Raw genomic sequence first — 14,348 nt, forward strand, 5'->3', positions numbered from 1 at the left:
TATATTTTAATATTAGGTAATTTGGATTGAGTTAATTCAAAGTCCATTTATTCCAATCCCCACATGTTTAAAATTAATGAGATTTACAGTGCCTAGGGTTTGTTTGGGGTTTTCAATGTAATTGAAGTTAATGGTTCACAAGCTCCATTGAGGTCCAAGTCATACACAGAAGGACATTCAAAATACAAGGGATCTTGGCTCTCTTATTCTCCTTGCTTTCCTTCCCCCAGGTTTAATTGCCTTTTAAAAATTCTTCTCAGGCATTAATTTAAGACTTACGTTATTCAAAGTAGCATTTTAATATCTTATTTTGATGAAAGCAAGACATTCTTAGACTTCACTATTTTATAAATATCATGTGTTTTACAGATTCTAGGTGACTTAGTGGTTAGAGATAAAGGTTTTTATTTTAGAACTACCTAAATATTTATTTTAAAAATGGAAATTATAAAGCGAATAAATCTTATCATAATATTAATAATATTATCAATCCTTTTTACTTTATCATAGTCATACATTTTATTTAATATTTACTTTTTTAAAAGATACATGCTACATACATAGTGGCAAAGTATGATTAAATTTAAAGCTACTCAGAATATTTAAAATTCACTATCTGATATTATTGGTTAGGAAAAACTTTCCAAATTGTAAAGATAGATTTGTGTCTTTAGAATGATACTATTGAAATATAAAGCATGCTACTTTAATTCTTACAATATAGATATGAAGGCACATAAAGAAGATGCTGTTCTCCAGCACATCCAAGTACATAGTCTATAATAATTCTCATTATTATATTCACTTGACAGATGAAGCAGATGAGGAGTTAAGTAAACTGCTTAGTGTCATAAAGCATTTAAACCCCCAGTTTGTCTTGGTTTATCTAAGAGCTGATCATGCCCTTTGCAAATAGCATGTTAAGTGTTACACTGAATGTATTTGTGACCTGAAAAACAACAGATATACTTTTCACTTCTTTATTAGATTAATATTTTGTTTTTGTTTTTGTTTTTTTTTAAGATTTTATTTATTTATTTGACAGAGAGAGACAGCAAGAGAGGGAACACAAGCAGGGGGAGCTGGAGAGGGAGAAGCAGGCTCCTTGCTGAGCAGGGAACCCGATGTGGGGCTCGATCCCAGGATCCTGGGATCATGACCTGAGCCGAAGGCAGAGGCTTAACCGACTGAGTCACCTAGGCGCCCCTAGATTAATATTTTATAAAGTCCAAGATAATTAGCATTAAGTGTAAACTTCAAGGGGTTTCTTTTTGATGCATTGAAAAATATCAGCAGTTTGTCAGATTCATATTTAAAATACTGTGGTTCTGGATGAGTGTTAAATTTATTTTACATTTAATTTCCTAGGAGTTTCTGTTAGTGGGGAAGATGTTTGCTCAGGAAAGGGAAGACAAAAACATTATAATAAAGAGCTGGTGTGGTACTATCAAGAGATGACAACAAATTCAGACTTAGTTTACCTGATGTCCTTACGATCATCATACAAAATTATAATTACAAAAGATTACCTATTTTAATAGATAGGCTCTATTCACATTGAAAATGTTATCTTAGAGATCTAATAATGCTTTAAGGGTAATAATATATAATTATGTGTTCAAAGTCAAATAATTCATTATATTTATTAGAAAGTAGACATGTAAACCATGGGGATATTGTATTTTGCAAACAAAATTAAAGGATTTTTTTGTTTGTTAAAATTTACTCCTGGGGGATTTGACAAAATACATTATTGGGTTTATTGTGACAAACTCTTTAGAAAGAAATTTAGCACAGGAATTAAGAGTCATTACAATGACTATTCTAGTTTCTTCAGAAATCTTATTCTTGAGACACATTTATAAAGAAATGTTTCAAAAGCTGGAAGAAGGATTTCAATATACTATTATAGTGATAGAAATTTGAAACAACCTAATGGTATGACAGGGGGAAAATGGTAAATAAATTAGAACAAGTACACTTTGTGGGCTTTTCTACACCATAAAGATGGTTTAATGATTCTGTGATGTAAAAAGTTGTATATGATGAAATATTAATGGAAGTCTAGGTATGGAACTCTCTGCACACTATGCATACAGCTAAGCATGTGGTGGGAACAAACCTGAAAGTTGCTATATAAAAATACCAAGAATGTGTGCTAAGGTAGGAAGATGGTACTTTATAGTTTTTCTCCAATTTCTCTCAGTTTTCAATTTAAATACAAAAATAACTTTAATTCATTAGTTAATTTTTGAAAGAGTGTGTGAGTGGGTGTGTGTGGGTAGAAGGAAAAGGGAGAGAGAGAATCTTAAGCACTCAGCACAGAGTCTGACACAGGGCTTCATCTCAAGACCCTGAGATCAGGACCTGAGCCGAAATCAAGAGTCAGACTCTTAACCGACTGAGCCACCCAGGTGCCTCTAAAATAACTTTAGAAGAAAAACACATATCATATTTCTGTTACCCCAAATATTTCTAGATTTGTAAACATTACCTAATAGACTTTGATCTTTGAGAGTGAAGAAACTTTTAAAGTTATCTCTTTTATTAATTAGTTAATAAATATTAATAGAGGTTAATAATCTTAACTCAAGTATTTTGTGAGTTAAATTTAATAATTTTAACTTTATAGTTATTTAATAAGATTATCTTATTATAGACAGTTGAATAAATGTGTTGCTGTAGTGTGTATGTTAATCAAGTGATACCTTATGAAGACTGAGTCTTAAATGCTTCTTGTTTGTAATCTGTGTTCTAAAGATTGCAGAAGTGGTTGTGAATTTATGAAAACATGATAAGGAATATAACATGTTCAGCTTTTTTTTCCACAGTCTTGTGCCAGGAACAATTACCAAGGATTTAATAAAAAGAAGAAATAATATTTGATAATAGGTGATTCCATATTATTTGGAAAGGAAAGTTATTAAAAAATAATTCTAACCTTCTTGCAGCTCAGTGATACATCAAGAAAAAAGACACATGAAAATATATTTAGATTTTTTGGGGGCTCCTGGGTGGCTCATTTGGTTAAGCGACTGCCTTCAGCTCAGGTCATGATCTTGGAGTCCTGGGATGGAGTCTGGCATCGGGCTCCCAGCTCAGCAGGGAGTCTGCTTCTCCCTCTGACCCTCCCCCCCATGTGCTTTCTCTCTCTCTCTCATTCTCTCTCTCTCAAAATAAATAAATAAAATCTTTTAAAAAAAGAAAATATATTTAGATTTTAATGTGTATCATGAAATAAAACATTTATAGCATCATTTCCAAATATAAATATTTAATAAAATAATCAAATATAGATTCTAGTTATTTTTGTACATAGCTTTTCATTTTAAATAAGCACTTTATAGACCTAAGAAATGGGATCAGAAGAATGACTCTTGGATGTCGAATTCTGTCACTTCCGTATTTATAAAAAAATAAGAACCATCACAATAAATTCTGATTTAAAATCTTAACAATAGCATAATAAAATCTTTCATTAGACATGGAAAATGCTATAGCTTGAACATTTAGAAGTTATTGTATTATACAACAGGAAGTCCACAAGGCCCACTACAAAAATCAAAGTGTCATATACTGTACTGATTTTAGGATATATTTAAAAAACAATATAATGAAGTAATATGAAAGCAAATAAGGAAATTAGGATAATCAAAGTAAAGCTATTCGGACATGATATAAAACTGTGTATCTGTTCAGTTTTTTAGCTACACTGGAAACAGCATAAACATTTTCTAGAAGATAGTCTGGTCCAACAATATATTACTGTTATGTTTTTGAACTGAATGAGGTTTGTTTTTCTGTTAACACTAATCACTTACTTTACATAATAGTAAAACCAAACAATTTTGTATGATTGTGGATTTGAACACAAGTATGCAAATCTGCACAGGTACATGTGATACAGCTTATTTATTTTAAGTGGTTAAGCAAGGTTAACGGTATTCTACTCAGAACAAAGTATTTTTATTTAAATGGGCCAAAATTAAAGGAAATATTAGTAGGATTTTATGCATGTAAAAAATGGCAATATTTGTCAAACTTGTTTTTTTAAAAATTTAATTCTAGCATTCATTATTTGAAAAAAATATAACACATGACTTCAGCAATGAGAGTTGAACATTCTGTCTTCCTTAAACAACCGTGGATTGGTAAGAATTAAATTAGAGTGAATATTAGAGAATTTGGAGAATAAACCTCATTTAAGAGCAGTGTCTCTCACAGATCTGGTACTGGAGGACCTGGTGAGTTGCTCAGTGGTAAAAATGGAATAAAACCCACCTTTCCTGACTCCCAGTTTATTTCTGTCTGTAACAAATATAGGAGTCAGATAAAATGATCTGTGTGATTTTTCTACCTCAAATTCACATGATTTCAGCAGACATGCTCTTCATCTGACCCGTCTTCCGTTGTGTACAATTACTTCCTTACATCATTCCTCCTGTGCACCACCTCTCTAATGGAATGCTTGTAGATACTGTTAGAAGAAATCCAGCCCCATATTATCCTAAGAAAACTGTAAATGTTAATGTGATTAATTTCAAATAATTAAACAAAACTTCCTTATGATTTTGACAAGTTTTCATTATTAATGATTTTGAAATATTTCCATGTTTTGGAAAGAGCAAATTGTCTTTGTTGTAGCTCTCGGAGGAGTTTATTAGCGCTGGTTTTTTTTCCTCAGGTTTTTATTTAAATTCCAGCTAGTTAACATACAGTGTAATATTAGTTTATCAGTGCTGTTTTGAAGATGATTATTTATTGTTAGGTTTGTGTTGAAACTTGCATGTGCCACGTATATGCTCACGCACGCATGGGAGTGTATGTGTGTGTGCATGCAGGAGTGTGAGTGGGTCTGTTTATTTTATCTTTTGCCATTTCTTGTGAGTATATCTGTCATATATGTTTCTTTTCTGGTGCATGGACCCTTTACTTTCTTTTTCCTACAGATAAAGAAGCTTTCTGCAAAGAAAAAATTTTTATTTTTGAATCTTGCAAGAATTTGAAACAGGTTGCCACTTCAGTTCCCTCCAGTATGTATTATGCATAGACTGATGGCTTCTGATAGTCTCAGAGATACTCTGCAGGCCTCTGATGGGAAAAGGCCACCTCCTTCTTTCCTAATAATGGGTCTTTCCTTTATCTAACATGAAGCAATGGAAAGCAGATATGTCCATTCCAAAGAAGGAGGCTAATTTCCATCTGCAGAAAATAAATGTTTTATTTCTACTCAGCAAAACATTTGTTTCTCTCACTAATAAAAACTATTCTTAAACTTTTGTGCCTACAGTATGAAAATACTGGAAAATTTCAAATGAGTTATTGATAGAATTCTCAAATATTAAATTTATTATGCAGACATTCTAAGGAATAGTTAAAACTGCATCATCCTCTCTTCTCTCTTTTGGATTTTCATTGTTCAAAATATCTGTAGTTTGCATGTCCGAAGAGGAAAAAGGGAAAGAAAATGAAAACATAAACATGTTTGCTAATAGCTTTTTTCTCTAGTTTGATGACTTTCATCCATAAGAAGTCCAGAATATGCTTGTGGACTTTGTCTCTTGTGATGTTGCTATTTCTCATCAACAGATCATCAGAAATCAATTCACTTTAAATAGAATAGTTTATTTACTTCTATTAAAACAAGTATCTAAAAAAATAAAATAAATATTTTAAAAATAACTACACTGTATTCACTACTCCCTAGGTGACTTAAAATATTAATTGAAATAAATAGCTTTCTTTGTCTGCATGATGTAAATTGTGTGCATAATTTTAAGTATTCCAATATTTACTGAAATTTTCTCTTCTCATATGATTATTTGACACATGGAGGCACAGTTTTATATGTTACTTTGCTGGGCATGATAACTTTCCTCTGTTGCTTTTAGTTGCTGTTTGCATTAGTACAGTTTTGAATTTTAGATAAACTCTAGATTAATATATGTATAGAATATACATATTCTAGTAGTGTATTGTGATTACTCTTAATTTTCATGTGACATTGATTATATTAGGCACCGTCAGATGTGGAGATGAAGGCAGGAAACACCAGTCAAAGGGGAAAATAGTACTATGGATACTTGGACAATCATTATTTTTCTCCCCCCCTTCTTTTTCCTCTAAAGATTATCTTAAAGTTATCAATTATTTTTCCCAAACAACATAAATATGAGTTATTAGCTACAAAAAAAACTACTATGTAATGTAATCAATTTCACTTTCAACTTTATTTCTCTTTAGTTACCATTACCACAGCTATTGTGGTAATATTATGTTCTAATATTATTCTATCATAATACATTCTGCCAAATCTAAAGAAAATAATTCTTCCTGGAAATATAATCTAGTGGCTTGAGAGTGCCGCTAGAATGAAGTTTAAATGTTAGAAATATTTTATGCGCTGGAATTGCCTTGATTATAAAATAACTATGGACTTAAAAATGCATGAATAATAACTTGTGTTCATGTTTGTATTTTAACATTTTTATATTGCTCATGAATGGCAATCCAAACAGGTCCAGAAACAGGTCCAGGTAAAAGGATGATATCCGGCAGTCCCTGCCACCATTGGTTCACTGAGCACTTAATCTGTTTACCAGTCAATTGCAAATGTGAACTCATTTTCTATAAACTAAATGGCTTATAGTTGTTAGATTTCCAGTGAATTCTCAAAAGTCTGGTTGACCTATAGTACAACTAAAGTTCAGTCTCTCAGGTGTTATTTTAAGATCATCAAACATTCATTATATAAACATTTTCATAGGAAATATGTAACTATTTCAGTGTAAGTAATTCTGGCACCAGAAATTTTAAATTGGTTATTTCCATTTAACAAAGAAAGTGTATTTCTACATCCGCTCATGAGGATATATTTTTTTCCGAAGCATCTCAACTAAAGTGTCTCTGGAAAGGTACATTAATAAATTTAGTTAATTAATAAATTAATAAATATAAATCATTTACTGCTTGACTGTCTGAATTGGAAAATGCAAGTGGCTGACTCCATCAGGGTAAGAAGTTATGACCTACCATCCACCCGTTTTGCATAAGTCATCCATAACTCATAAACTGTAATTTTCACTGTTGACACAATTAAGGGAACAGGGCTTTGAAATGATTATAAATCACTCTAAGATTAATTTTACAAGGCTAATTCTGTATTCTGATTTCTTATACATGTTGATGTTCTTTTAGAGAACGGTTTTCTTTATTCTACTTTTATTGTGCTTAAGCTACATAGTAAATAATAAAAGTGTAATGGAGGTGTTAAAGATAGAGAACACGTAAATCACAGATGTATCGATTCTGATATATCTTTTGAACTTTGGGACTGCCTGTATGCATTTGGAGTATTCTGATATTGCCAATACACGAATATATCCCAGAAGCATGTGTGTGCTATGTCGTGTAATCAATCTCCAAAAATGGGAAAACAGATGCATCCTTAAAAATTACTATCAGATTCTTCTATAAAAATGCTTTTCCTAAACCCATTTCCATAGAGTGAATATTGATTTGATAAAAAGGCAAAAATAGCTTTAGCTATCTCTGTGCCACCGTGAGCTCACAAATTGTCACTTGAAAAATAAGTTGACAGTATAAATTTTTGAATTCAGCCAACCTCTGATATGACTGTCATGTGTCCTTTTTGTTCTCTATGCTGTGGGAGTGATGAAAGTCTGAGTGATGTGTCATCATCTATGTGTGTCAGGAGCAATCTGCCAGTTTTGACTTTAATGGACAAGCCAGCCATGGAATGACAGCTGAGTGACATAGTATGGTGGCTGATGCCTCTCACTGGATTCACTGCCTGCTAATCTCGTTTGGCTTTTTTCCCTGTAGTGAATTTGTTGGCTATTTCTTAAAGCTCATATTTCCTATTCTAACCTTTACTTCTAGCACACTAAAAGCCTTTTCAGGGAATAACTTATTAATAAACTGGTCTGCTGGAGTAGATTTGTTTCAAATATATAAATTAAGTTACTTCTTTAGGATAATCTAATGATGCCTTTTTCTGTCTTGAATGGTGATGAAGTGTTCAGATTCATTAATGCTAACCATAACAGCAAAGTTAACAAAAAAAAAAATCAACTGCAGTAGTCATACTGAGTGATTTTTTTTTTAAAAGTTATTATACACAAATTTTGGAACCTTGTTTAGCCTCTGTCTCTACACCATGGTTAATATATTGAAGGATTTCCCTCTACTTTGCAGTTCTGCATTTATTCAAACTACTCACAATTTTAAATTTATTTTTAAAAATTGGCAATAAATGTCTAGGATTAGTTGGAAAAAGATTCATTCATTTCCTCTCTCCTACTCAAAACTCCTACTCCAACATAGGAGTGAAAGAGGCTACAAGTTGTCTTCCTAGAGTCAACAGTCTTAGAAACTCAGTTCATGGTACAAGGCTCCAAGCTAAACAAGGAGTGGGTAAAACTAAGACACTATAAATTTGGGGGGTTTTGTTTTATGTTGGGAACAAAGAAAGCTGTGACTTAGTTTACCCTTTGCCAGTGTTAACCACAGCTGAAAGAGTTTCCTTTGCTACCCTTTGTTTCTAAAGCTACTTACTAAACTGTGGGGTTATCTTTTTGCTAGACAAAGACGAATGCTCTAAGGATAATGGTGGGTGTCAACATGAATGTGTCAACACAATGGGAAGCTACATGTGTCAGTGCCGTAATGGATTTGTGCTGCATGAAAATAAACATGACTGCAAGGAAGGTATGAAAGAGTGTTCTTTTCTTGACAACATCTAGAATTGCATGTAGTTTCGGTAAAGCACTGCTTCCAAGTAGAGTTAATCATATCAATGAGTGATATCATTGTTGACTATTCAAATGTCAAAAAAAAAAAATATGTGCAGCGTTCAGAGATACAAGGCATACTATTGGAAACCTCATAATACCTAAAGGTTCTGCACTTCACACATGGGTGACATTAGAATAACTTTGTGTAACAGACATCGGAGTGGCTATGATGCCATCTGGCAGCCAGAAAAGCATCACATTATCCCCAGGTTCTTGTAGCACAGACCCTATGACAGTCTCCATATTTAAACTTGACTTCTGCTAAATGTTTTGCATTTGGTTGAATTTCCCTCCCCAGAATATCTCATATATATGCTACATGAGTGATGGCACTTTAAATACCAAGAGTGTCAAACTCAAATGCCTACCAGAGGAAAGACATTTGAAAATGGTAGATACTGTGCCATTTAAAGTTCTAAGTGATGGGTTTGGCCAAAAAAAAAAAAAAAAGGAGCATTCTAATAGCACAATAGTAGGCTATCAGGTTTTGACCCCAAGGCCTTTAATATTCTGATGCTATAAAAAACAGTTATCTTTATCTCCTTAGCCTATATGAGGTAGATGGGAACAAGAAATAGTTACTCAGTTCTTATTTCATCCTTTGAGGATATGCTCCTGAATTTTCTACTTAAATTGGATTTATGCCCATTTTGAAAGAATTACTATAGCAGATTTTATAACTTTAGTTATTAGCACATGTAGATTGGTAGGTCCCTGGCTAGAATCACAGTTAGATAGCAGCTCTTTGTATGAACATTGGATTAGTACAGGATATCCTGAACTGACTCTTGTTCCATTCACATTCTTTCAAATATTGTTACATGTCAGTTTTTTTCTATTTTTTCATTGAGCCAATGATATTGCTCAGAATCATATGCAAGCAGAATTTTTTTCCCTCTTTTAAGTTTCTTATGTGAGGATAAACCCGTGAGGACTGATATTTGTAACTTAGTACAGTATTCTGTTAAATCAACAGGCTGGGGAATAGTCATGCAGTTATGGAAGATAATTCAGAGAAAAAAGAGAGAGCTTTTGTAGAGTATGCATATACCCTGTGGCTCACAAGTAACAAATATAAATTAGATACCTTAATTCTCTGTTTATTACAGTAAATATTTTCAAGAAAGGATTTCATAGGAAACTTGCTTTTAGATAGAACGGTATTTAGGTATCCCTACTAAAGCTCATTTTTACTGCCAGTAAAAGGTTAGGATTTTCTTTTACCTCTGCTATCGTATGGACACCTTCTACAATTTAGTAGCGAGCCTCTTGGCTTTGTTTTATAGGCTATTTCCAGATCCTGGAGACTCCATATTTCGTATGGCAAAGCAAGGACAGGAATAATGGAACTTAGAAAACTGTTAGGATCTAGATTCTAAGACGTGCTACATGATCCTACATTGTTTGAAAGGAGCTGAATTTCTTCTCTTTTTTGTATTCCTTTGCTAGGAGTCCAAATCTCCCTATGGAAAACTATCACAAGTAAGAGAAAGATCTAGTAGTAAGGAATGCAACAACAGCACATTTCTGTTGGGCATCATACCCTTATTGCACAGCCCTGCAGTGTAACAGGTGTTTTGTCCATATAGTAAAGAATTGCCCCAAAGAGATTTCTTGGAAAGTATCAGAGAATTAGTTGTGTTTTAGAATGGGATACATAATACACAGCAAATAATTCCCAGTCTAAACTAGGATGTGTAGGGGGCTGCTTCATCAGTTACAGAGAATGGACAGAGCCTGAGGATATTAAATATTTTTTTGACATTAAACATTTTTGAAGTGTGATATTTACAATGTAGAATAGTCTCCTTTAAGGTAAGGTAATTTTAATTGTGAAAAACCTAAAAGAAATCTCATATTAATTGAATGAAATAGTCTTCAGAATTAGCTTAGAAGCTATTTCCATGGCTAGTAGCTGTTCATTTATTTTTCCCCTTAGTGCTGCATTGTACTTTGATAAAATTAGGGATTAATTTACTTTAACAGCTAAAATTATGGTTTAGGTATTCACATCTTTACTTTCAGGGTGAGAGAAAATGTAAATACATCATCCATAAAATGGCTTAATGATGTTAATTAGCTATAAATGATGTTTCTGCTAATGGAAAAATATGAATTGAAAATGGCATTGATTATCATTTGTGACATTGCATTAAGTATTTTGCACATGCCAAGTGTTAATATCCTCGATTGTCAATATATGTTGCTCTGTTAAAATCTGAGCTTTCAGATCCAGCAATTTAAACTAGTCCCTTTTCTTTTAGGCATTTATCTAATTCATTGTAAACATGAATTTCATGCGAGCAAAAAAACAAACATTGCCTGATTATGATCTACAACATGTTTGCCAAAGCAGATGACTATGATAACAGAGACCGGAGTGGTGATTAGTTAGTATTCAGGAAAATCTTTCAGCAGCATAGGCAGCAAATAGGCTACTTTCTTGCTAAACCAATCCCAGGCTAGATTTCCATACTAATTGATATTATTGTTACTGGCACAGCTGAGTGTGAACAGAAGATCCACAGTCCAAGTGGCTTCATCACCAGCCCCAACTGGCCAGACAAGTACCCAAGCAGGAAGGAATGCACATGGGAAATCAGTACCACTCCTGGCCACCGAATCAAATTAGTAAGTGAGCTCGTCCTTCTTTCTGTTAAACTGACTGCCCTTGTCTTTCATGGCCAGCACATGGAAATAAAGTGAATGTTTATTTAATTGAATTGAATTAGTGGGCAGCTGGAAAAGATTTTCTTTCTTATGCTTTCCTACTTACACTAAACAAATCCCTGATTTCCTAGATCAAGATGACAGTAAGGGCAGCCGTGCAGTTCTCATACAGTGTACTTATCCCGGATGCTTTAAAAGGCATTATCAAAGTTGCTGCAAAACAGTAGGCTCTCCTTCCTAACATGTTATTGGTCATAATGTTTCCAAGTGGGGAAAATAAAGGAAGGAACAAAAAAATCATCTGAAATTCAGCAAGAAAGAAATAAAATAGCTATTCATATAAAGAGAGCACAGTACTGGTTGTGTCAATTCTATATACCTAAATACATCTGCATGTATTTTTTATAAAACAATGTTGTCTTGTAACGACAAGTCATTTTTGCATAACATAGTTGCCTTCCTTAGACGGATACTGGTATCTTTAGACTTCCCCTAAATTCACATATGAATGTAATGTTTGTCCTTCCTCCTGTGTTCTTTGTCTTGCGTTCTGTCCTGATCATCTGGTAATATATATTAAGTTTCATTATAGCCTACAGAGTACTTGAAGAGTATAATGTAAGGAAATAATCATAAGAATATAGAAATTTTAACAATTTCCCATAACATGCTGTTGTCAAAAGTAGGAGGGAATGCCAACCAGCAAGGCTCAGGATAGTCTAGTGGCACCATAATAAAGGACAAGACATTGTCTTGAGAAAGAGGCTACCAGTCTACATATGGTAGCTTACTGGACCAGTCCAGCCATAAGGTTAATTTTCAAACTTTGTTTTTAAACTTTCTTTTCAGTGAATTTGATGGGGCGGGGGAGAAGCATTACTTATATGTGGCATTATAATAATAAAATTAGAGAATGTCACCAAGATGTTCATAGCCATCTTACGGAGTTTCTTGCAATCACTGTATTTGTAAAATATCAGTAAATGACTTTCCGAACAGAGACATCAATTTATTTCAGCCACTCTTTGGAAGGATGCTAGGTGGTAAGATGACAGTATTGTGGGAACAGGGTTATTTGCCAGTCCTGTCCAAGGTCCTGATTGAGAGGACCATTCTGAAGCTTATGGGCTGCATTTTTTTCAGCAGTGCAGTTAGCTAAAGAAATTGGAAAAATAGATTTTCTGAAGACACTGTGTTTTGTAGATCCACATTTTGTCTGCATTACATTCCTTCTGTCTGAAGACAGATTCCTTCTATATTTTGTATAGGGTATGTCTGTGCAGTACCACTATTTAAGGATATTTTCATTGGGTATAAAATTCTAGGATGACAATTTTATTTTCTTGTCTATACTTTAAACACTGACTCCATTATTTTTTGGCTTTCATGGTTTCTCATAAGCCTGTTATAAATCTTATATTTATTCCTTTTTTTCCTATTGTTATCTTCAACTTTTTTTTATCAGAAGTTTGAATGTAATGTATTTATGTGTGTGTGTTTAGAAATTTTGTGGGATTGGGGCGCCTGGGTGGCTCAGTCGTTAAGCGTCTGCCTTCGGCTCAGGTCATGGTCCCGGGGTCCTGGGATCGAGCCCCGCATCGGGCTCTCTGCTCCGTGGGAAGCCTGCTTCTCCCTCTCCCACTCCCCCTGCTTGTGTTCCCTCTCTGCCTGTCTCTCTCTGTCAAATAAATAAAAAATCTTTAAAAAAAAAAAAAGAAATTTTGTGGGATTTATTCTTCTCAAAATTCTCTGAATTTCTTGCATCCATATTATGATGTTTGTTAGAAATTTCTGAAAATTCGCTGCCATTATTTCTCCACAAAATTCTTTTTTACTATTGTCTCTCCTTTCCTTCTGAGATTCAAATTACACATATGCTAGATTGTTTTATATTATACCATAACTCTTGGATGCTCTATTAATTTTTTGTCACTCTTCTTGAGTCTAAGTTTGCATAAATTTCTGTGGACCTATCTTCAAGTTCAGTGATTGTTTCTTTGGCTGTCTTGAGTCTCCTTGATGAACTTATTAACACATTCTTTATTCCTCTTACCATGTTTTTTATTTCTAGCATGTTCATTTGATTCATTATTATAACTTTCATGTTTATTAATTTGCTCAGGTTGCCACAACAAAATACCATAGACTGAGTGGCTAAAACAAAAACAAAATATTTTCTTACAGTTTTGGAGGCTAGAAGTTCAAGATCAACGTGCTGTCTGGTAATGCCTCATCTCCTGGCTTGTAGATGGCTACTTTGTTGTTATATACTCACATGGCCTCTCCTCCCTGTGTGCACAGACAGAGTAAGCTCTGGTGTTTTCTGTCCACTTCTTAAGTGGATTATTTGGTTTTCAGGTGGTTGAATTAAATAAGTTCTGTATAGATTTTGGATAGTAACCCTTTATCAGATATGCAATTTGCAAATATCTTCTCCCATTCTGTAAGCTACTTTATAGTTTTGTTGATTGTTTCCTTCACTGTGCAGAAACTTTTTATTTTGATGTAGTCCAATAGTTCATTTTCACTTTTGTTTTCCTTGCATCTGGAGACGTGTCTAGTGAGAAGTTGGTGTGGCCGCGGTCAAAGAGGTTGCTGCTTGTGTTCTTCTCTAGGATTTTGATGGATTTCTGTCTCACCCTTAGGTCTTTATCCATTTTGGATTTATTTTTGTGTACAGTATAAGAAAGTGGTCATTTACTGGTATCTGAGGCATAATAATCATATTTACCTTATTTATTTTTTTAAAGAGAAAGGACGTGAACAAGGGTGGGGGCAGAGGGAGAGAGAGAATCTCAAGCAGGCTCCATGCCCAGCACAGAGCCTGATGTGGTGCTTGAGCTCACGACCCTGAGATCATGA

At 33.8% G+C, this 14,348-nt stretch overlaps 1 protein-coding gene across 1 annotated transcript in view; it reads left to right on the top strand.

Annotated features, from left to right (window-relative positions):
* TLL1 (tolloid like 1) overlaps positions 1–14,348 on the top strand; it is a 209,546-nt gene that overhangs the window by 173,433 nt on the left and 21,765 nt on the right. The window contains exons 17-18 of the mRNA XM_078069414.1: positions 8,605–8,730; positions 11,320–11,447. Coding sequence (XP_077925540.1) covers positions 8,605–8,730; positions 11,320–11,447 — 254 coding nt within the window. The remainder of the gene's footprint in view (positions 1–8,604; positions 8,731–11,319; positions 11,448–14,348) is intronic.

Source organism: Halichoerus grypus, chromosome 3 (assembly GCF_964656455.1).
Source record: "Halichoerus grypus chromosome 3, mHalGry1.hap1.1, whole genome shotgun sequence".
NCBI classification, from domain to species: Eukaryota; Metazoa; Chordata; class Mammalia; order Carnivora; family Phocidae; genus Halichoerus; species Halichoerus grypus.